The sequence below is a fragment of the Talpa occidentalis genome, unplaced genomic scaffold, assembly GCF_014898055.3.
Source record: "Talpa occidentalis isolate TD23 unplaced genomic scaffold, MPIMG_talOcc4v2.1 talOcc4.5, whole genome shotgun sequence".
NCBI lineage: Eukaryota > Metazoa > Chordata > Mammalia > Eulipotyphla > Talpidae > Talpa > Talpa occidentalis.
This window is the reverse complement of record NW_023604861.1, coordinates 8001150-8025056: the sequence shown is the minus strand read 5'-3', so window position 1 is coordinate 8025056 and position 23907 is coordinate 8001150. Positions and strand designations below refer to the sequence as shown.

Here is a 23907-nt window from a genome sequence, read left to right as displayed (position 1 = left end):
GTACATGGTCATGGGAAAATTATTTCAGCTGGTTATTCCTCAGTTTTCTCATCTCTCCAATGGGGATAGTAAAACCTTCGTTGGTGGTGTTACAAGGATTCAACGGAATTAACCCATACTGTCAGTAGGAGAGAGGTGGGGCCACAGGGGTAGGTGCAAGGCTCAGGAGCCAGGTTGTGGGGTGAGCTTGGGGGATTACCTGGTTTCTCCATCCGCTTTCCCAGCTGTGGGTAATTTAGAAGCCAAACGAGTAATCCCTCAGAGCTAGTCTTTCATACTTGGGGGTGTTAATCCAGCACATTTATTTTTTTTTTAAGATTTATTTTTATTTATTTATACAAGCACTGGGTACAGTCAGAAGCGCGGGAGGGTGAGAGAATTCACCAGAGCCAGAGCGGGGAGCAGAGCAGGCAGAAGGACCGAAGGACACTGCTGAGGGGAGCAGCGGGCGGCAGGAGAGGTCTGCGCGCCATGTGGGACCCTCCTCCGGTGGCCAGGGAGCAGCCGGGGGTCGAACCAGTGCTCTAGAGGCTGTGGGCAGCTTCACAACCCAGCGTTCAACCGCTGTGCCACCGGGGAGGCCCAATCCAGCACATTTAAATCATTGTTCAGTTGTCTGCCTCTTGCCTCTCACTCCTGCTCAACTGAGGTTTCATTTGGCACTTAGAGGCTAAATGGGAGCGAAGGACGGGCACACAAGAGAGTTTTCGGCCGAGGGAGGGAGAGCCAGGAGGGCATTGTCCACCTGTGATGGCCAAGCCTCTGGAGACAGAGGCAAGGTGGGGGTGGAAACGCTTGGAGAAAGACGGTGGAGGGCCTGGTCAAGGGGAGGGAAATAGGAGTCTCAGGACCTGACTTTTCTTTTGCCTTTGACTGGCAAGTCAGAGTGGATGCGCTGGAAAAAATTCAGTGATGCTGTTTGGATTAGAGCGAGCAGAGAGAAAGGAGGTATGTCCAGAGAAAAAGAGCCCCCAGGTTCACTTATCTGTGCAATATAAATGAACAAAAACCATATACTGGCAAAGCACAGCAAACACCATTGTTAGACTTTGTGAAAAGAAGACAGTTACCCAAAGAAACTGGGGAGGGGTGTGGGTAAGGGGGGGAGAGAGAGAGGATAGGGCATTGGAATGGGAGGTTTGGTGGAGGGTGAGGGAAGCGTGTGCACATATAGGAGTGAAAATGTGCCCCCAAAGTTATAGAGACATGTGACAAGTTAATTAAAAAGGAGCTCCCTGGACCCCAGTGAAGGAAGGCAGACTCAATTTTAAGTGTAGAAAAGGTGATCAGCAAGGCGTGCTCATTGCATTTGTATTTCTCACTCTGGTCTTTGATCCATGCAGCCACCCATGCATGCATACAGCCATCCATCCATGCATGCACCCACCCATGCAGGCACACATCCATGCATGCAGCCACCCATGCATGCAGCCACCCATGCATGCACCCACCCATCCATGCACCCATCCATGCATGCATGCATTCTCCAGTCCACAAAGCACTTAGAAGTCTAATATGGGCAGGTCCTCTTCATCCAGGAGCCAGTTTCAATATTCAGAGCTGCACACAAGTTTATCTAAGACCTGTTGCCTGTTTTTATAGGCATACCAAAGTCAAATCTTCACTCTGGGTGGGCTACCTGGAATGGTTGAATGAGAACTGTGTGTAGGATAGAATTAGGCATGGAATGATTGGGATGTTTTGGGAGAATTTTTATTAGGCAGAAAAATGCTCATGAATATTGAGAAAAACACTTTGGCCATAAAATTGCACATGGAGGGCCTTCCCTGGTGGTACAGCGGTTGAGTGCTGGGCTATGAAGCTGCCCACGGCCTCTGCAGTGCCGGTTCCATCCCTGACCGCTGGCGAGGGTCCCACATGGCGTGACAGACCTCCCCTGCTGCGCCCGCTGCTCCCCTCAGCAGTGTATTTCATCAGTCTGCCTGTTCTGTTCCCCGCTCTGGCTCTGGTGAATCATCTCACCCTCCCGTGCTTCTGTACCCAGTGCTTGTATAAAAAAAAAAAAAAATTAAAAAAAATTGCAGGGCCTCCCCTGGTGGCGCAGTGGTTGAGCACTGGTTGCGAGGCTGCCTGCAGCCTCTGCAGCACCAGTTCGATCCCTGGCAACCAGCGAGGGTCCCACAAAAAAAAAAAAAAAAAAAAAAAAAAAAAAAAAGCACATGGAAAGATCCCAGTCATAAAAGACCAAAGTAGATATAACATCTCTCTGGGAAAACAGGACCAGGAGGAAACAAACCTTAATATTTGGTATGGTATGTGGGTATGGCTTTTACTCACACTTCTATCAAATTCTGATGAAATTTTAATGAGCGTGGATAGCTTTGATAATGAGGAAATGTGTTAAAGATTTCTTACCCTCTCCAAAGACACTTTGACATTTAACTTTTTAAATAAGACTTTATTTCATGCCATCAAGATTTCCAAGATCATTACTGGCCTTTTACCTGAGGGTTTTTTTGAGTGACACAATTTAACAAGAGGTAGGGACTGAAAGAAACAACAAAAAAGTTAAGTGTCAGTTAATAGGAACTGGCACCTAATAGACACCATTGCAAAGCCTGTCAATTCCCTTTCCACCTCGGCTCCTGCCTCATTTAACATTGTTTTCCTGTGGTGCCAGGATGCAAACCATATGGAACTTGCAAAAAATTACGTTCATCAAAAAGAACTTCATTTGTGTGGTAGGAAAGGAGTGAAGTGTAGGTGCACAGTGAGTGTTGTCTGAGTGTGTGTGCTTTAAATTACATTTTTCTTTAAAAAGACAAAAAGCCTTCTAGAGTTTTAGGATCATTGCTGGCTACTTCGAAAATAGCTGTTTTGGTTTGGGTCACCATTCTGAAGTCTTCCATCCAGCCCAGTCCTACCACCACGGGGCAGAAGTCAGGCCATGCCTGGGCCTCTCCGTCCTCCACTGGCCATCTGAATTCACATCTGTGTCTGTGCCTGTGGCGTGGCGTCACCCGCCATGTCATGTGGATCAACCATTTCCTGCTGCTTCTTCTTTTCTTCCTCGTCAAACTGGGCTTCTATCTCTGCTGGGTTGATGTAAGTGTAGTATCGAGCCATGATGGCGAATATCACGCAGACCACCAGGAGCAAGGCAGCAAACAGAACGTACTCGGCCCACTTGGAAGGAACCAGAGTCAGGGCAAGAAAAGAAAACCAGAATGCAGAGGTTATCAGAATGCACGTGTTGCATGTCCATTTTCTTGCTTTGTTCTGAGGGAAGGTGTGTGGATAGGAAACTGGTGGGTATTTGGGGCTAGGACAGAATGGCCAATCATTGTCCCACACAGAATGGCCAACTTTCCTTGAATGCTTAAGTACAAAAAGAACATTTTTCTAGTAGCAGGAGGATACAGAAATGTCAGATTTAGGGCAGATGAGAGAGAGAATATTCCTCACACCCAAGTTCCAGCATGCAGCTGGTCTCTGGAAGGATAGGGACCAAGAGGACACCAGGAAATACTCTTGAAGGAAAAGAATGTGCTGGATGGTTTGAAGTTAAGACTCACATGTTATCCTATAGCAAAATTGAGGCCATGAGCACTCTGGCTAATTGGACCCCTTGCGGGGTAAGTAATGAAACCAAAGGGGTGAGGGACAACTCCCTTGGGAGATGGATATGCTGGTCAGTTGAAGGAGACAGTTTCAGATTCATAAACGCCCTCATTTTATTTTAGCTGGAAAGGTGACAACCACTTTTAGAATGGCTTGAATAGGTACCATGGAACTTTCTGGATCACATGTCTATCTCGGGGCCATTAAGCTGCATTCATGGAAGCTAGCAGAGCTCTATTCTTTGATGGTGAACTACATTAAGGTGTCAGTATGCTCACCAAATCTGGTTATTTTGGTTGTCCATTTCCATCTATAAGACCAAATTGCAATAAGAATCTGGACGTGCTTGGCCTTAAGACCATTTGGTAATTACCCAATCTGCGAGGACTGGCCAACAGTTGAGATGACCATGCAGGCCCTGACAGCTAGGGAGGGTCACCATGGTGATAACCGGATGAGCAACGGGCTGTGCAACCTCCTTTTCATCCATACCTGTTCACTGAACTGGCCTGCTCCCGCCACGATCAGCACGATGATGTTGCCGATGGCCACGGTCAACAGCCACCCTGCTTGAAGCACTGACTTCATGTTGGAAGGAGCCTGAGGAAGCAAGAGACACAGAGAATCCCAATCTAGAGCTCAGCTTTGGGGCAGGAGGACACAACTCACAAGGCAGCTCACTAAGCAGACCACCTGCAAATGCACGTTACAGGTCAGGCTGGATTAAAGGTATGAAGGGTAATCTCTGGGCTACCCAGCCACCCGAAGTCTTGTGTGGGACGAGCATACACTCTCCACATACTTGTAAAGTTACTATCTCCTTGAAATAGATCTTCAGATGAACTGATTCTATTTTTCCCAATAGAGCTTCCAAGCAAAGCAATCCAGCCGGCTATGCTCCCCCCGGCCCCCAAGTGGAGGCTGTTCTCTGGCTATAAGCTTGCTCTTCTGTGACCTTCTGTGACCAAAATCTCTCTTCAAAGTTCTGTCACTTGTATTATAGCTGTGTCCTTCAGGAGACTGGGAGGTCAGCTCTGAATGGGATGGTCTCCCTCAGTTACAAGCTTCACTGGAGAACTTGGAGGTCCTGGACATTGTGGGAATATGAGGACCCTAATTTGAGAAAATAGTGGGGGCTCCAGGGAGACCTCAACTGAGCCCTCGTGATCATGAGGACACAGAGCTGGAAAGGAGCGCTGTTCTGAACAGCCCACACCATGTGGTTATTCCAGAATATAGAATCCACTCACCACACCTCCCTCATTAACAGCCATCAACAGTTTTTCCTGCTCAGGACTTTAACTCTCCCATGTACAGCTGACACAGACTCAAGCTAAACAGAGTAATGTTCTCGGGACAAGACTCAGAAATCTTGCTTGCTGGTTGACACCATAATGCTTTCTAGAATTTTTTAAAATTTTAAATACATGGCTAACCCCCTATTTAACTGAAGTCCCAGCAGCATTTTCTGAAGCCAGGGGAATAGAGGAGAGATGATAAAAGCAATAAACAAGAAACCTGAGAATATGAGAACTCCAATCCGGTGACGGAGAAAACCACTTCGCCGCAGGTCATGAGGAAATACTGGGGGATTTGCAGAAATATGCTCACTTTGTTGGGGCTCATATCTTCTAGCACTTGCAGCTCAGGGCAGTTGTCACTCTAGACCAATAAAGCCAGTGTGAGAAGAAGAAATGAAAATTGAGACTCTTCTAGTCAGGCACGCTGAGTTTGGACTGCTAGGATCACATCTTGTGACTTGTTTTAAAAAAAGATTTATTTATGCATACAAAAACTGGGGTACAGGCCAGAGGTATGGGGGGTAAGAGGATTCACCAGGGACAGAGTGGGGAGCAGAATAGGCAGCTCTACTGAAATACACTGCCGAGGGGAGCAGCAGGTGAGACAGGAGAGGTCTGCTGCACCATGTGGGTCACCTCTCTGGTGAGGGATCGAACTCTTGCCAAGGTGGCTGCAATAGCTTGATAGTGCTGAGACTTTAACCCCTGAGCCACCAGGGAAGCCCACATCCTGTGATTCATCAAGAGCACACGTGGAGCGCAAATATGCAATGTCACGTTTCTGTTGGCGATGGGCGGCTCTTGGTGGGGTTTGAAATATGTCCATTCATATTTTCCTTTTAAATAAGAGAGTAGGCGGAAGTCAGATTTGCTTACAGCGTTGCCACCCCAGTCTGTTTAATTTTATTCTACTGGTGAATTTAAGTTAATGATAACTTTAAGAATCAGTGGTGAACTGGATGAATTCTAAGCCCGTTTAAAATGCAGGTCTTAATATTACTCTAGTTAAATCATGACTCTATCAGCATTTGGGGAGGATGCATATCAGCATTTGGGGAGTAGAACTTCACATCAACAATGACACAGAATGAATCACCAACCTTACTTCTGATGACGTAGGTATATGCACTACCGTATAGAAGGCTGTCCGTTTTGAAACTAGTATCGCAGTGTGGTGGAAACTCTTTGTTTATTATGATGTTTTTACTATGAAAAGAAAGAATAACATGTGTTAACATTCTTGGGGGGAAAAGCTGCAATTTATCATTTAAAGAAAAAGAGTTGAAATCCTTGCACTCGGGAGCAGTAGCTAGTAGAGATACTTACACACCAGAACGGAAAAATTTATATTCGCTAGAGTTGTAACTGGTGATATCAGCATAAACTTCTCCATCCACTGTGACATTCAAGGTCTCAGCTAAAGTATTTACAAATCTGAAACAGAAAAGCATCTGTCTTGTCACTGGATGATAAGATGATTTGCTCTCAGCCACAGCACATGCACCTGAACTTGGGCCAGGCTCCTTTCAAAAGGAACTGAAGATGTTTACAGATTTTTTTCCATCACAAAGGCACAGAGTAAGCAAGTCTGGCTCTGACGCCATCACCCACTCATGAGAACACACGGGGAAGGATTTATCCAATACAATGCCAGGAGCCCTATGCTTTTAATTTTGATAGGAATCGCACTAAACTTCTCGATCACTTTAGGGAAGATTCACGTCTTTACGGCATTAAGTCTTGCAATCAATGAACACAGCATGTCTCTACATTGCTTAGCTTTTGATTGATTGATTTCTTTCATAAGACTTTTGTAGTCTGCGGCCTTCAAATCCCATATATATTTTATTATGTTTACAACTAGTACTTCATCTTTTTTCGAGCTGTAGTAACTGGTGTGGTGTTAAAATGTCAGTTTCCAATCATTCACTGCTAGTAGATAGAAATAGGGTGGGTGTTACACTGTTGGCTTTCTATCCTGCGACCTTTCCAAACTCACTTATTGATTCCATGAGCTCTTTTGTTCTAGTTCTTGCAACTTTCTCTGCAGACAATTGTGTCATCTGTGAGTGGGGTAGTTTTATTTCTTCCCTTCCAAGCTAGGTGCTTTTACTTCTCTTTGTTGTTTCATTGCATCAAGAAGGACATGGACTAGCATAGAGAGAGTGGACAATCTTATCTTGCTCCTGATCTTAGGGGGAACACATTTAGATTTTCATCATCAAGTATAATGTCAATTTGGGTTTTCTTAGATGTTCTTTTCAGAGTAAGGGAGTTCCCTTAGATTTTTACTTTGCTGAGCGTTTTTATCAAGAGGAGATGCTGAATTTTACATCGAATGCTTTTTGTGTATCTAAGGAGATGATGCTATGAATTTTCCTCTTAAGTGTACCAACATGATGGATTTACATTGATTCGTTATTTTTGAATATCGAATCACCTTTCATTCTTGGACTATACCTTGTATGCTCATTTTATTCCCTTGTTACAGTTGGATTCTACTCTGGGGATGAATTACTTCTATAAGAAGTGGTTATAGCTTGAGTTTTAAAAAAATAAACATACCTGATTCCATTTTTTCCATCTGGTGGCTTGCTGTTAAGTCCATCATTTATCTTTGAAAAGAAAACATTTTCAAGACTAATTGATTAAAATAATTAATTGATTAAAATGTTTAGAGGAACACTTCGACTCTGCGAAGGACAATGATGCTGGTATTTATCCTGGCGCTGAGGACCATGATGACTGCATCCGAAGGGCATCACTCTTTGGCCCTGATTGTCACTGAAGTTAAAATGAACTCCTACCACTGGTTATACTTGCTGCTCGGAGATTCCACAGAGCACTGATCTCAAAGAACTTAGAACAAGCTACTCAACAGCTCTCTGATTACCCACAGGACCCCAAAGTCTTCATTCTATATTGTAGTTGTATAGAAGCTCACTTAAATTCAACTTGCAGACTTCCAACTACCTCTTCACTTACTCCACAGCATCTTTACAGGCTGAATGATATCTAGATACCTATATATTTGTCACAAAATATGCTTTTTATAGCTTTTCTCTGATATATACTATATATATTTTTAGAACTGCTCTAATTTTCTAATTACTCATTTCAAAATTTTAAATGAATACAATTAAAGATATATTTAAAGCTTTATCTCAAAAAGTCCCTAAAAGTATACATGTCTACTTTCTGTATCTTTCTACAGCTGTACACACACACACACACACACACACACACACACCCCCAGGTCACACCATGCCCAGATGTTCTTTTAAAATTTTTTTAAATTAAAATGACAAGTCCCCTCTTTCAACCAAATTTTATTGGAAGTCGAATGACTTGTGTCCTTGAGTTGCAGAAGGAAATAATTTTGAGGATTCTCTAATATAATACTGCATAGTAGTAAAGAAAAGTCAGACCACTAGAAGGTCCAGCATCACAAATATAATAGGTATCCGGGTTACTTACCACTCGGTAGTTATTGGTGTTCCAGAGTAGAAGAGTATGGCGTTGGCCATTTGCAAATTGGTAATTGATTGGAGTGGCTGGCGTTTGACCAGAAGAAATGCTTATACCTGTCAGTTTGTTTGCATCAAAAGTCATATAATCAGGTGTCTAGAACGAGGGAAAGAGGTCATAGTCAGTGCCAGAGTCTTGTTCTGCACTGTGTCAGTGAACATTTCATGGATTACAATTTGAATTTCAAGTTCCCATTCATTCACATGAAAAAATGCCTTCAGGGGCCCTAGCATTGGTTTGTCTCAGTTTGTCCCCCGTGGATAAAGTTGTTTAGGACACCTTGGAAAGGCGCTTCTCATATGGCATTTTACTTGCGCTTCATTTGATGAAGATGGATGTTACGGAAATCATTTCACCACTGGGCCAAGCAGCATTCCTGCTGGAAATCTACAGTGGGCAGCCCCAGAGTATGTGTCTGACCAGCTATAAGGATGTGGTTCTCAGTGATGCCTGGCTAGGAATGAGACTAGTTCCACTGAAATATCTGGCTTGGGGACCCAGGTTCCAGAATTTTCAAAGCTCCCTGAGTGATTCTAATAGGGCTCAGGCCAGTGACCATTCTACTGGCGTTTCCAATCTTGGTGCTATTAACATTTGGACCAGATCATTCTCTGTTGTGGGGGCATTCCTGGCCTCTAAATAAGACACCAACAGCACACTCCCAGTTGTCTCCAGAGGTTGCCAAGTGTCCGCTGAGGCACAAAGTGGCCCCTGGTGGAGAGCCACAGACCCAGAACCTGACTATCTACAGCTAGGTGAGTGGCGGCACCAGCCTTGCTAATAAGGCAACATTTCAGACCTACTGATCAGGAATCTGCATTTTACAAGCTCCCCAGGTGATTCGTGTGTGCCTGAGAGGTGGAGGCACATGGGTCCAGAGTGAAGGCCGAGAGACAGAGGTCAGGACACTGACATTTCACTGTTGGGCTCATCCTGGGACTGATCTAAGGACCAGGAAGATCAGTTTCTCCAAATCCTGTTACAACTCAGGCCAGAAGATGAAAAAGGAAGTTGCATTTCCTTCTACTTACTCGAAAACTGCTGTTAACCGTCACTAACTTGTCAGGAAAAGACACGTTCATTGGATAGTTTCCTACATTCAACACGTTAATTTGGACTTGGTTTGGTTTGGCGAAGACTGGAAGGGTTTTCTGAGCAAAATAAAAGGAAATTGGTGGTAAGGGTTTTAGCACATATTGAAAATACTCTTCAACATGGTGCTGGAGTCATTGCCCCAGCCCCAGCCCTGGGTGCACGCCAAACAGGCACCACGGAACTTCTGATGGTCCACCTCGTGGTGTAGAAGATGACGTTTGTACAGAGCATGGAAGTGACCTGAAAGCAGCTGCTCCAGGCCAAAGGATGGCAGGTTCTGACATCCTAATATCTGACACCCTGATATCTGGGGGGGTGAGAGTAACCGCTGCCTCCTGAGGGCTGCCCTCCCCCAATGCTGTGCCATGGAACTTGGAGAGCCCAGGGCTCAGGCCTGCACACAGTGCTTGAATCATCCTTTCACAATTGCTGTATGCCCGCCCATCTCCACCCCGTCATGGGGGTCTGCCTTTGCCTTACGATGCCCGCTCTCACACCCCAGTCTCACTGAAACAATCCATCTCTCTCTTAGCCCCACAGCTCACCCTCCACAAAACTAGCTGCATTCAAGAGATAGTGGGTCCACCACACAGCAGCATTATTCACAACAACCCAGAGGTGGAACCACTCAAATCTCCACCCGCCGATGATTGAGTAAGCAAAACGGTGTCCACACCCCGGAATAGTCTTCATCTTTACAAAGGAAGAGACTTCAATGCCAGCCACAACATGGATGGACGTAAGGCCTGATGCTCAGTGAAAGGGGTCAGACACAAAAGAAGAAATATTGTCTGATTCCAGCTACCAGAGGTGCCCAGTGCAGCCCTGTCTACAGCTACAGGAAGCACAAGGGTGGCTGCAGGATCTGGGCAGCAAGGATGGGGGGAGTGGGGCTTAGTTTTGCAAGATGAAAGCTTCCTGGAGACCAACGGGAACAGACTCAGCATCATGAACTGCACATTCAGAGGTGGCTGAGACGTTAAATTTTATATTATGTGTATTCTGCCACAGTGAAACATTTTAAAAAAGAAATTAAGAGGCGAGGGAGCAAGAGAGACAGAAACAGAGAAAGTGACATGGGGGGGCAGAAGGGGGAGGGGAGAGAGAGGTGGGGGACATGAAGAGGCTGACAGAGGAAGAGGGAGGAGGGAAAGGAAGAAAGGCAGAGAGACAGAGAAGGAGAGAGCAAGAGGGAGTGGCTCCCTGTGTCTTGCGCCTGATCTAGGAGTAGGGACCTGAGGAATCTATTCACCCCACTGTGGGTCCAACAAATCTGTTACTTGGGGACTAAGTACCACTCGAGACATTAGAACACAAAGGCACCTTCCAAAGACCATTCACACATATTTGAAGTACTGCCTACTGTGAGTGTGAGCTTTTGGAACCAGATTGCCTATGAGATAGAAAAGGAACACGTTCCAGAAACTTCCCGTCCCTTATAAACACTGTATTACAATGGAAGGTCAACTGCATCGAGCTCTGCTCTAACTGAGTGCACCCAGGCGAGCCTCTGCAGCCTTGGCAGTGGCAGCTGGAGAGGACTACTTTGCCCCAGGAGCACATCACCCGTAACTCCAGGATTTAGTCTAGTGGCCAAGACCCAGTATTCCCTGCGCGCCTACAGTCCTGCGCTTCTGAACACTGTGGCTGAGCCACTGGAAAAGGCCCTGGGGAATTTGAAGGGCACTCACGTCAACTTCCATCTGCACAAATGTGGTAGCCACAAAAGCCATGGACGCCAGGAACATCCCCACTACCATCTTCCTCAAAGGGCTGAGGGAGCAAGAGAGAGCGTGAGGGTCAGCCAGTCTCCAGCCAACCAGCTGGTGATGATTCCCCAGAGGTCATCCAGTCCCACCATCCCCAAGACCAGGTGCTCCCCAACACATGGATAGAAAGCCATTTTTCCTCTTATTCCAGACCCAGACTGAGGAGGTTAAAGGGGACACTTTCTCATTTGCAATTTTACATTTAATTTCGAGAAACTATGGTTCGAGCAAAATGTTGTTTAGAGTTAACATTTCTATCATCAGAGCGATGAGAGCGCCTCCATTAGGGGCTTTTTCAAGTTGCCATAATAACAATATTTTCAAGGTCAAATTTTCAGAAAACCTGGGCACAGAGACAAGGAATTCAAATACCTGTTTTTAAAAACTCCATCGGGGAGAAGGCATGGAGGGGAGGGGGACAGAGACACAAAGGGGAGGGCAGCTGCAAAGCCCTAGGACTCCCGAAGTCTGACCCTGACCCCCAACCACCGTCACTTACGTAAAATTGAAGCATTTGGCGATCAGAGGGTACACCACAGCATCCACAATGGGGACCAAGATGACAATCAGGACGGCATTAGCAGTCTGCAGAGAAATGGCAGGTGCTGTCAAGGCTGTCTCAAGGCCACCTTGACCTCTGAGAGCTACTTAAATATTTTCTCCTACCTGCATTTGATCCGGCTGGATTTCAATACTTCCCTAAAAAGAGAGGGGGAAAATCTCATTGATGTTTCCATAGATGATAAATGGGGGTTGGGGGTGGGAGAGTCATGACAGGGAAGGCAAAAAGGCACAGAAGGATTAAAATAGAGGGACCAGGGAAGGCCAAATATCTGGATTCCCGAACTTACGACTTTCCCGTTCATAGTAGTTGCCTGCAGCGTCCACCTTGAGCCCTTAAAAACAAACAAGTTGGCTGCATCACTTGGGAACATGGATTTCAAACATGTCACAAGTCAATGCTGAGCCTTTTCCAAACCAGCAATGACTTCTGAGTTGTCACAGGCTTTAAGCATTTTGTAAACATCAGCTTAACCTCCCATTTCCACCATCATATTGGATTAAACCAAGCCACTTGCATTTCTGCCATACAAATGAATCCAATATACCACACCCCCTTGAAAACAAACTACAAATTACCTCTCTGAGATCAAGTTATCCATATGAAATACAGGAAAGAAAAAAAAAAAGCATTTCTAGAAGCACTGACATCACCTGCAAGGTGAAAGCAGCTTCACTCCTACAGATATTTTATTTTCTCTGGCATCAAAGTTTCCAGAACATTAACATTGTTAAGAGCCATTTCAACAGCCCAATCTGTCCTAAAATGGAATTCCACTAAAAGGGTATTGGGGGCCTCCCTGGTGGTGCACTGTGAAGCTGTCCGCAGCCTCTGCAGCACAAGTTCGATCCCTGACCAGGGAGCTACCCACATGGTGCAGCAGACCTCTCCTGACTCGCCCGCTGCTCCCCTCAGCAGTGTACTTCAGTCAGTCTGCCTGTTCTGTTCCCCACTCTGTCTCTGGTGAATCCTCTCAACCCTCCACTTCTGGCCTGTACCCCAGTTCTTATATGCATAAATAAATCTTTAAAAAAAAAAGGGTAGCCCAGCTATGGTCAACCTATTTTAGAGCAAAAGATGACTCAGGATGATCTGGTGAGAATGATTATTTCCCTGGGGGACTAACCATGATCAATCACCACCATGGGGGGATGATGTAAAAGTCACGAAATACACTGCCAAGTAAGTTCTTAACCTCTGCCAGTCACCGGTCTCTGTGAGGTTGCATCCTCACAGACTTATCTGGCTTATAACTCTCCAAGGGGTAAAGGGATGACTACCAGGCCACCCAGCTAAAAGGTGATGATTGTATTTCCAGCATAATCCTATACCAATAGCCAGTTTCCAGCCAACACGCCAAACTGCTTCCCTGCTCCTTAACATGCCGCTTTAAATTCCTTACTTACAAATAAGGAGATATGTGTGTGCTCATTTCACCCCAAGAGATGGCTTACTCTTAAAATAATCCCTCCTGCACCATCAAACCACATGTGTTTGTCCATTTTTCTTAAAACTCCAGTTTCCAAAAGAAACAATATCTCTGGCTACTGACTCTTAAGCATTCAGCTTTTGAACCTTATTTTTAAGAATTCCAGGGCACGCCTCTATGGACCTCAAGCCAACGATCTGGCTCTGGATCCCTGCTCAGGGGAACATGGTTCTAGCAGTGTCACTCAGATCCCTGGCTGGCGCTGCTAGCGTCTTCCAGTTCAGAGTGGAAGGTGGAGTCCCCTTCATTGAAATGTTGTGGACCCCATAGGGGACCATACACCCATCTGCCAGGACGTGCCAGTGGGAAAATGACCTCTGCCTCCTTAGTTTTCATTGGCAAGAGTCCGGGCTACTTGGATGGAACCTTGCCCAAGCCTCCTTTCCTTGACCCTACTTCATTGTTTTGTTACAGAAATGTGGAGAGAACCATCTAGAGTTTGGTTTTTATTGTTAAAAGAACACAGTGATCTAACAATGATCAAATAAATGAACTATAAAAATGAAACTGGGAAGAACATTTTTAGGAGTGAAATGCTAAGCAGGGTTTAAAGACAAACAGACACAAAGCTCGACCTTACCTGCTGATCAAATAAGGCCCAGAACATCGGGAGTGGAATGTACAGGAACAGCACCCTGGTAACCATCTTAATTTGGGCGATAAGCCGAGCCTATGGTTGGGGTGGGAGAAGACAATTCAGCCCTGCCGTGTCACGCATGGCGGTCAGCAGTGTCAGGCAGTAGTGCAGACCCATATGCATCTAGAGACAAGCTGGGAGGTGATGAATGTCCCAAACACCCACCACTGGTTTCTTTAGATAACCCTTAAATTGTGAACTATTTAAAATATGAGTAAATCGGGCCTCCCTGGAGGCGCAAGGGGTTAAGCACCACACTATGAAGCAATCCACAGCCTCTGCAGCACAAGTTTGATCCCCAGCCGGCCAGGGAGCAATCCACATGGTGCGGCGGACCTTTCCTGACTCACCCGCTGTACCCCTCAGCAGTATATTTTGGTCAGTCTGCCTGTTCTGTTCCCCACTCTGTCTCTGGTGGATCCTCTCACTCCCCACATCTCTGGCCTGTACCCCAGTTCTTGTATGCCTAAATAAATAAATCTTTTAAAAAAAATAAATAAAATATGAGTAAATCATCAGTTTTAGAGGTAAACGCCTCCAGCTTAAATGTAATTCCACTTCATGTGAATCCCACCACTATCACCACCTCCTCTATTCAAACTAGTTCTGTGATCACAACTACATGTAATCGATGGCAGGTGATTCCAAATGAAAAACCAAGAGAAAATGGGGCCTCCCTGGCGGCGCAGGCGGTTGAGCCAACACTGTGAAGCTGTCCGCAGTCTCTGTAGTGCCAGTTCGATCCCCGCTGACCTCAGAGCAACCCACATGGTGAGCAGACCTCTCCTGTCTCACCCGCTGCTCCCCTCAGCAGTGTATTTCAGTCAGTCTGCCTGTTCTGCTCCCCACTCTGTCTCTGGTGAATCCTCTCACCCCTGCACCTCTGGCCTGCTCCCCAGTTCTTGCAATAATAAATAAATAAATCTTTTAAAAAAATATTATATATATAAAAAGAAAAACCAAGAAAAGATAATACTACTTCTAGATAAATCACATCCGTGGTATAGAAAACATTCGGACAGAAAGTAACTTAAAATGCTAATGGAAGTTAGAGGACACAGGTGAGAGTCTGGCTGAGTAGCCTAATAAGAACGTCTTAGGGACATTCTTAGGGATGTCGCGGCCAGACGTTCCCTCTCTCCAGGAAGGTCAGCGGCCTGTGGAGGTCGGCGGTCACTTACGTCGTATTTCTCCTTGGCCCAGTCCAACCAGTGCTCCCTCTTGGGATATTGTTTACTCCGATGCCGGAACCTATTTTTGATGGCAAACTGAAGGAAGGAAGAAAAAACCAAATTTTGAAACAGAACTCACTGCTTTATCTTGAAAACACATTTCATTGGAAAACTAGACTTGTGGGAGAAGCAAAATATAAGACAGTATGTACGAGTGTGGTGATGATGTTAGCAGGCCGACTGGGCACTGATTTCTCCTAATCTCTTTCTGACGGTGAGCGTTTGAGCTGGGTGAGCAGGGTCCCACTGTTACTACCTTATACTCCGCATCCTCTAGCAAGGAGAACTTTGCAATCTAAGTATTAAGAAGTAAAAGCAAAAAAGGTGAAATTCATTCAGAACATTTTTTATTTAACCTAAGATATATCATAAATGATCTTAACGTGTAACCAACATTAAAAAACTAGTAAGAATTTTTCAAAATCCAGAGTATATTTTACACTTATGACATGTCTCAATTTGGATGCTAATTTTTTTCAGGACTATTTCATCTGTATTTAATTTTCATAAAATTTATGCTTGAAAAAAACCCAAATTTAGTAAGTTCTCCCAAACCAACTTAAAAGTTCTTCAAAAACTGAACTGAGCAACAGTTGGAAAATTCACTCCATGGCTAGATGTAAATAAAAAATTAGATAATTAAAATTTAGTGAAATTCAATTAGGAATTCTGTTCCCCCACTGCACTTGCCACATTTCAAATGTTCAAGAGCCACTTGTGACCAGTGGGACCCTCGAGGACAGGTGTAAAATACAAGTACTATTGCTGCACCAGGGACAGTGAGCACGAGCTGCTTAGAAATACATTTACAAGAAAATCAAAGTTACAGTTGAATAGATGTGATAACATCAACCAGAAAAATACGCTGACCCACTCTTCGTAACTTTAGGGGCTTCTAAGAGTCCTGGTGAGTGAGCTTTTTAGGAAAAGCAAAGTGCATTTACAATGATCAGTGCAGTAAGAGGGGTGATGAGGATGATCACCGAGGATAAGCAGGGGGCTAAAAAGCAGTAACTCAAAGCCGTGGGCTGACTTTAGGGCACTGGGAAATACGCTGCACATGGCGGTAAATAGCCTGAAGCTGTTCTTCAGGAATTTGAATGAAGTTGCCAATTACTTGGGAAGGAAGAACTTGGAAAGATAATTCTTAGCTTGGGAAAAAAGTTTTAGTGGGAATCTGTCTGATGTTAGAGGAAAGCTCAGGAGGAAAACGGGACAGCTGCAGAGGAAGAGAAATTTTGTGATCCTCAGAGGACACGTTTATTTCATGAAATAAACTACACCTGTCTAATTTAATGCAATAAAGTCAGGCCAAGGGAAAGTGAGACCAAGAATCAACGCAATCAATGAGCACATGAGTGCAGTGTTTAAAGGAAAGTGAAAGCTTCACTGATTTTAATGTAGAGGAGATAGAAGGTTCGAGGGGGTTACGTGTCGCTGAGACCGAGCCACTGCAATACTCACCCCAATGCACTTGACTACTTTGGCCATGATGTTCCCCTGGGGCTGGAGCTTCTTGTACATCCCGCTGCCCATGACAAATACAACTGGAGAGAGTAAAACGGGTGTCAGCGCGGCGCTGGCAGAACTGGACCTAGTAGGTACGCTTTCACTTGAGTTGTCACCCTCTTAGGGGAGTCCTGGGCCACTCACGGGATGGGTTTGCCCACCCATCCCCGTCTAGGAAGTCGCAAGAGCTTCTGGGTAAGGTTATGTCTGTGTCCTCTTGTTCAAAGGCTGAAGCCCAATAGTATGCGCTTCCCCAAACTCAGGGCGGCCCACAAGACCCTCAGCACAGCCCCAGAAGTGCAGACTCTATACCTCTTTAAAGGGAGACCAGAGGAGTGCATGCGTTCATATAACCGATTTGATTAATGTAATATTTTGCAAAAGTAAAAGTGCAACTCTGATTTTCTGGTTGCAATGACAAGAGAAATTTCTTCTTTTTTCTAAATTGTCAGAAAAAATAACAACTAATCTGTTGAAATGTTTACTTACACTTATTAATTTATTATAAATATTTAAAATATCTATAAACAAACATTTATAAACTTAATTGTAAATACATGTATAAGTGAATGTTTGAAATTTATATACAAACACATATATTTATAAATTTATGTATACATTTATTTACAAATAAATATATTTATGAATTTATTTTGTCATCATGGGATAGAAATATAGTTATAATAATTGACATCTGGAGTTTTACATTGAGGCAATTTTGCCATCAATCTTCTTAGGAAAGGCATTCTGTGAAGGTAACTTAGAAAAAATGCATTTCTGCGACAGACTCTGAAAACATAATCCCTATGTGAGGATTTACCTATTTTTGGATGTTTACCTAATACCACAGCCCATTAATTTAAAAACACTGGATTGACTGGATTCTACTTGTTTCCCTTGGCTTAAGAGGGTCTGAGTTTTTGACAGGTGCCAACCCTTCAGAAGGTGTCTGTATTACAGCTGTTCTTCAGAGGAGAAGAAAGACGTTTGCTTTATTTTCTCGATGTTAACCTTCCTCAATGCAGACTTGATGGCAAAGATGATTTACCCAATAGATTGTATCTACATTTGTTTGCTAACTCTTTAAGAGCCTGTTTAACTGACACCTGCTTAACTCATTCAAGCTTCAGATGGTTGCAGATAAAAATTTCCAGAAGTGGTGCTGGTGCATACGATTTTGGCCTTTTCTCCATTCCTCCATAAGAAAAAAAACACACTCTTTGATGTCAGAGTGACTTACACAGAATAAATGAGAATTTACCTAATATCAATCTAATCCAGAGTTCTGATATAAAACAATAGGTTTGAAATCTTTTCTATCTTCTTGCCCAAAATTAGAGCACAAAAGGCACTATTTCTGTGGGACGTGGCTCTATTTAAATAATTATGGAAGAAAATGGACATATAAAAAGGGGAGAACACTGAGCTCTCGCTTAATTCTAAGGGTAAAGCTAAATCGCTTAACGTGAGCAAAAGAGGTTCAAAAGGGACATACTTGATGCCATCAAGACCTGCGAAAAACATCAGGGAAAGTGCCAGAGCCGGCGGATTGCTACCTCTCTCGAGTGGGAAAGAGCTGTGAAGACATGAGATGGTTGCTGGACTCTGTTCTTTGCCCACAGTGAGAGGCTGAATTGTGTCCTCACCCCACAACTAAAGATGTTAAAGTCCTCATCTCAGTCCCTCAGAATGTGACCTTACTGGTAATAGGGTCTTTGCAAATGATCAAATTAAGATGAGGTAATGAGGGCAGCCCTATTGCAACATGACTGGTGTCCTTATAAAAAGAGGCAATCTGGACACCGGTGTGCAACTGGGGGAAGCCATGGGAAGACTGGCGTTCCGCTGTCCTAGCCAGGGAGCTGCTGGAAGTAGGAGGGACCTACCCAGTGTGACCCTACCCAGTGTCTTCAGAGGACCACGGCCTGTTGACGTGCTGATCTCCAGAACTGGGAGATAATAACTAAATTTCTCCTGCATAAACCACTCAGTCTGTGGTATTTTGTGATGGCAGGAAACTGGGATACCTACCATCTTTTAAGTTAGACTATCTCATGTAGTAAACTCTAGATACTTCCTAAAATGCCAATACCCAGAAGTGCAAATGAATGCAAGTAATACACAAATATTCCTCCCAGCAGGAAGGCATTTTAGTAGAAGCATTTTGAGATGATAACACTATAGAAAGGTAGATGATCAGTAGGGTACTGACAACTGGACAGGTTGCCATGGCTTCAGGCAAGTTGTAGAGGAGCACATATTGATAAAAATGATGTCCACTGTCCACTGTCCACTGTCCACTGTCCGCCAGGGGCTCATCTAGTCTAGCAGATTCTATCACCTTCATCTTCATCTGCTAAACAGAACCAACCTTTTAAGTGTTCAACCTTTGAGCTCAATTGATGTCTATTCCAGTAAACCCTCTTTTTGTCCCTATTCTCTCTGAAACAACAGATCATCTCTACATTCTTTGAATCCTCAGAACATATTTAATACAGGATGGCAATTTGCATACTATTTATTACAATTTTTCAGATGGTTTTAAGAAAATTGGTCTCAATAGTTAATGTGAGGGCCTCACTGTTACAGGCTTGTGATAACTGATTTGTTACTTACGCAGAGCCACAGCCATGAGAGCAGCAGGAACCCCGAATGCCAGTGGGTAACAAGACTCTTGACCTCCACATTTTTGAACTGGGGAGAAATTAGGAGATTAAAATTCACTATGGGCATGAGTAATACTTGCATGGTTCCCATTTATAAAAAAAATCCCTAACTGGTTACTACAAACTGTTTTTACTTGATGTTCTAGATTTAGCCATATGCCTTATTGATGTCCTTGCCAAATGAGCCAAGGACATCAGTAGTAAGAGCAGGCAGTGGAGACAGGCTCTAATTTTGGCCCCTGAGGAGGGGTCTCCTATTGGTCAGGCCAAAACCATTGGGTGCTGGTGTTCTGTGGATTGTCCTACTGGGGGAGATCTAAGGGACCTGGATACCTTAACTTGAAGACAGTGAAAATTAGTAAAGGAAATCAGAAGTGCCATGTGAAATGAGGATTGTTAATGCCAATAAGAAAACAAATAACCCAAGGCAGGAGTTAACAAATTTTTCTGTAAAGTTTGTAAGTAAGTAAATATTTGAGACTTTGTGGACCATTATAAGGTTGGATGGTCTTTTTTTTTTTTAAGATTTATTTATTTATGCATACAAGAGCTGGGGCACAGGCCAGAGGTCTGGGGGGTGAGAGGATTCACCAGAGACAGAGTGGGGAACAGAACAGACAGAATAACAGAAATACACTGCTGAAGGGAGCAGTGGGGAGACAGGAGAGGTCTGCTGCGCCATGTGGGTTGCTCCCTGGCTGGCTGGGGATCGAACTCGTGCTGCAGAGGCTGCAGATTGCTTCATAGTGTGGTGCTTAACCCCTTGCACCACCAGGGAGGCCCCGAAGGTTGGATGGTCTTGATCAGATTTCTGGACTTGGCCAATGGGCCAGTTTTGTAACTCCTGAGTAAGCACCTATTTTTGCTCTGGAATCCTAGGATTGATAAGGAGAAAAAGCAAGACTTTGGAAGGGAAACAGAGATTACCAGAAGTCCTTTCAAAGGAGTGCTGGAGCCTCCAGAATAATCTGATCCTTAAGGAGATTTGACTTTTGTTTTTGACTTGTTATTGCATAATTCTATAAAGAACTGGGTAGAAAATGGACAGTCATGCAAATATTTTCTCCTAGTAGTTGTACAAATGGTTCATGGCAATGCAACATAATTTTTTTCCTTGCAAGGAATATAAATCTCTGTCAGTCAAATCCTCATTTGAGCTGACCCACATGGCACAGCAGACCTCTCCTGTCTCCCTGCTGCTCCCCTCAGCAGTGTATTTCAGTCAGTCTGCCTGTTCTGCTCCCCACTCTCTCTGGTGAATCCTCTCACGCCCCCAGCACCTCTGGCCTACACCCCAGCATAAAATAAATAAAATAAATCTTTAAAAAAATAAACTGATTATAGTGGCCTCTCAGGTCCCTCATAAATCAATGTTAGGTAAAACCTAACATATGCTCATTTTATATTTGTATGAGAATCACGATTTTACCTTTAAAAATAATCCTTTAACACGTTCTCTAATTCAAACATTCATAGTACATATTCTAGTAGAACCAGGAGGGAGGGGGAAGGATGCAAAGAGAAGAGGCATCTACAAGAATAGAAGCTTCTAAATTTTTATACAAAACAAGCAGGAATGGGTTCTGTCATATTTAAATATATATCCTTTGAAGAAGTACATAAATCCCCAGAAAATATTTTATTTCGTATTTTAATGTGATTCATTGTGGACACCATGATCTTGTTATGGTCTAATTTGTTCCCAAATATTCTCTTCCACATGGGAATCTAAATGGTACTTTAGAAAGTACAAAAATTGGGGCGCTATTGATAGTTGCTGACTCATTCACTTTCCTGGGGCATTTCTAGAAATATCTGAGATGACAGGAAAGCAAAGATGAAAACCTTGTCCACTAAGTTGTTCCTAGGCCCTGCACATCACCGCCAGCAAAGCCTGACAAGAGAAGGTCATTGACAGCCCAGCAGCCTGCGCGTCCCAAACAGCCTCTCCTGGCTTTTCTCTTAGAAGGAGCAAGGACTTTGCATTAATAGTAATTTAGGAAATTGAACTGTGATGCCAAGGGTGTTCCCGATCCTTGAGGAATCATTGGGATAAGTGATTCAAGCATGATTAGGAAAGGAAATAAAAAAGAAACTCATATTCTGGACTTCAAGGTGAGCTCCTGAGTTCATCTGCTCACTGAAGTGTAAAGGGAGACTAGACAAGATGAACAAAACAAGGACACAAGCTTCCACCTGACTATCTCCCACAAGCAAAAACAAAAAAAAACCAAAAAAACCCCTGAAATCCCATGAGATATGTTTACCTCTGAGCATAGGGGTGATGATAGTAGAGAGCAAACTTCCGGCATTAATCGCCAAATAAAAGATGGAAAAAAATCTGTTTCTTTGTTTTTCCTGTAATCAAAAGGATAAAGTTTCAGTAGGATGACACTGGTTTTATAGCTACTGATGGAATGTAGTGGTCATCTGACGTTACTCCTGAGTCCTGGCGCACTTTTAAGAAAGAACAGAATGGAGAACAGACTCCAGCTGGGGGACTGGATTACCTGGCCCTCTTCAAACTGGTCTCCACCGAATGCAGACACGCAGGGCTTTATTCCTCCAGTTCCGAGCGCTATCAGGGCCAGGCCAATCATGGACAGCACTCTAGGAAAGAAAAGGGGTTATTGCCCAAGCCAGTAAAAGCAGGAGCCTCTCTTTCCCCTAATTTCCTTCAGGGCACCAGGCCCAGGGGTGGTATGAGAAGAAAATTCACAAGAGTATAGTCTTCAATTATTGTTGTTGTTATTTAATCAAATTTCATCAACTGTTCCACTGGTAGCCTTCAAATCTTTTTTTTTTTTTTATGTTTAATTAATTTATTTTTTTTTTAAATAAATTTTATTGTTATATTCCCCATACAATTGCAGCCCCCCCCATTCTGACCCCAATCCCTCCCCTCCCACCCCCGCCCCCTAAAAGTGTCTCTGGTTCATAGTTTTTTGTTGATTTTGATTTTCACTTTCTTATAGTTATTCATTTTCCTGGTCCCTTATTTAAGTTTTCTAGATTCCTGCTATGAGTGAGACCATCCGGTATTTTTCTTTTTCTTTTTGGCTTATTTCGCTGAGCATGATCCCTTCCAGCGCCATCCATGTTGCTGCAAATTGCATGTGTTTATCTTTTTTGAATGCTGAGTAATATTCCATGGTATATATGTACCACATCTTCTTGATCCAGTCATCGATTTTTGGGCATTTGGGTTGTTTCCAAAGCTTAGCTATTGTAAACAGTGCTGCTATAAACATAGGGGTGCAGGTGTTCTTTGGAATTGATGTTTCTGTGTCCTTTGGGTAAATACCTAGGAGTGGAATTGCTGGATCATATGGAAGCTCTATGTTTAGTAGGTCCAGAAATCTCCATACAGCTTTCCACAGTGGTTGGACCAGTTTGCACTCCCACCAACAGTGCAGAAGAGTTCCTTTTTCTCCACACCCTCGCCAACATTTGTTGTTGCTAGTTTTTTTAATATGTGCCATTCTCACTGGTGTAAGATGGTATCTCATGGTAGTTTTGATTTGCATTTCCCTGATGACAAGTGATGTTGAACATTTTTTCATATGCCTGTTGGCCATTTGCATTTCCTCTTCAGAGAAGTTTCTTTTAAGCTCTTCTGCCCATTTTTTGACTGGATTATTTTCTTTGTTGTTGTTGAGTCTCATCAGCTCTTTGCAGATTTTTGTGATCAGTCCTTTATCATTAGTGTTGGGTGCAAAAATGTTCTCCCAGTTGGTGGGGTTTCTCTTTGTTTTTGTTATTGTCTCTTTTGCTGTGCAAAAGCTCTTTAATTTGATGTAGTCCCAGCTGTTTATCTTTGCCTTCACTATCACTGCTTTGGGTGATGTGTCTGTAAAGATGTCTTTGATGTGCAAATCACGTAGTGTTTCGCCTATATTTCCTTCTATATATTTTATGGTTTCAGGTCTTATGTCTAGTTCTTTAATCCATTTTGAGTTGATTTTTGTGTATGGTGTGAGGTGGTGGTCAAGCTTCATTCTTTTGCATGTAGCGACCCAGTTTTCCCAGCACCATTTATTGAACAAACTTTCTTTGCTCCAATGCATATTCTTTGCTCCTTTGTCAAAGATTAGTTGACCATAAATCTGTGGGTTTATTTCTGGATTTTCTATTCGATTCCATTGGTCTGTATGTCTGTTCTTGTTCCAATACCATGCAGTTTTGATGATTATGGCTTTGCAGTATAGTTTGAAGTCTGGGAGTCTGATGCCTCCATTCCCTTCTTTTTTTTTTTTTTTTTTTTCAGGAGAGCTTTGGCTATTCGGGGTTTTTGGTGATTCCATATGAATTTCATCAATAATTGTTCTATTTCTTTGAAGAATGACATTGAAATTTTGATTGGAATAGCATTGAATCTGTATATTGCTTTTGGTAGGATGGCCATTTTAATAATGTTTATTCTTCCAATCCATGAGCAGGGGATGTCTCTCCATTTCTTTGTGTCTTCTTCTATTTCTTTTAACAGTGTTTTATAGTTTTCTTTGTATATAGCCTTCAAATCTTAAGGAAGAAATGT

The 23907-nt window shown here is 43.5% G+C and overlaps 1 protein-coding gene across 1 annotated transcript in view; it reads right to left on the bottom strand.

Annotated features, from left to right (window-relative positions):
• Positions 1–2423: 2423 nt before the first annotated feature.
• The window catches only part of SLC15A1 (solute carrier family 15 member 1), a 39935-nt gene continuing 18451 nt past the window's right edge, over positions 2424–23907 (bottom strand). The window contains exons 6-23 of the mRNA XM_037527986.2: positions 21881–21980; positions 21638–21728; positions 19321–19398; positions 16660–16742; positions 15145–15231; positions 13907–13996; positions 12127–12171; positions 11942–11974; positions 11775–11860; positions 11198–11279; positions 9443–9562; positions 8361–8507; positions 7449–7498; positions 6210–6317; positions 5984–6089; positions 5101–5244; positions 4075–4182; positions 2424–3147 (exon numbers count right to left, since the gene is read on the bottom strand). Of these exons, the coding sequence (XP_037383883.1) occupies positions 2947–3147; positions 4075–4182; positions 5101–5244; positions 5984–6089; positions 6210–6317; positions 7449–7498; positions 8361–8507; positions 9443–9562; positions 11198–11279; positions 11775–11860; positions 11942–11974; positions 12127–12171; positions 13907–13996; positions 15145–15231; positions 16660–16742; positions 19321–19398; positions 21638–21728; positions 21881–21980 (1759 nt within the window). The 3' untranslated portion in view covers positions 2424–2946. The remainder of the gene's footprint in view (positions 3148–4074; positions 4183–5100; positions 5245–5983; positions 6090–6209; positions 6318–7448; positions 7499–8360; positions 8508–9442; positions 9563–11197; positions 11280–11774; positions 11861–11941; positions 11975–12126; positions 12172–13906; positions 13997–15144; positions 15232–16659; positions 16743–19320; positions 19399–21637; positions 21729–21880; positions 21981–23907) is intronic.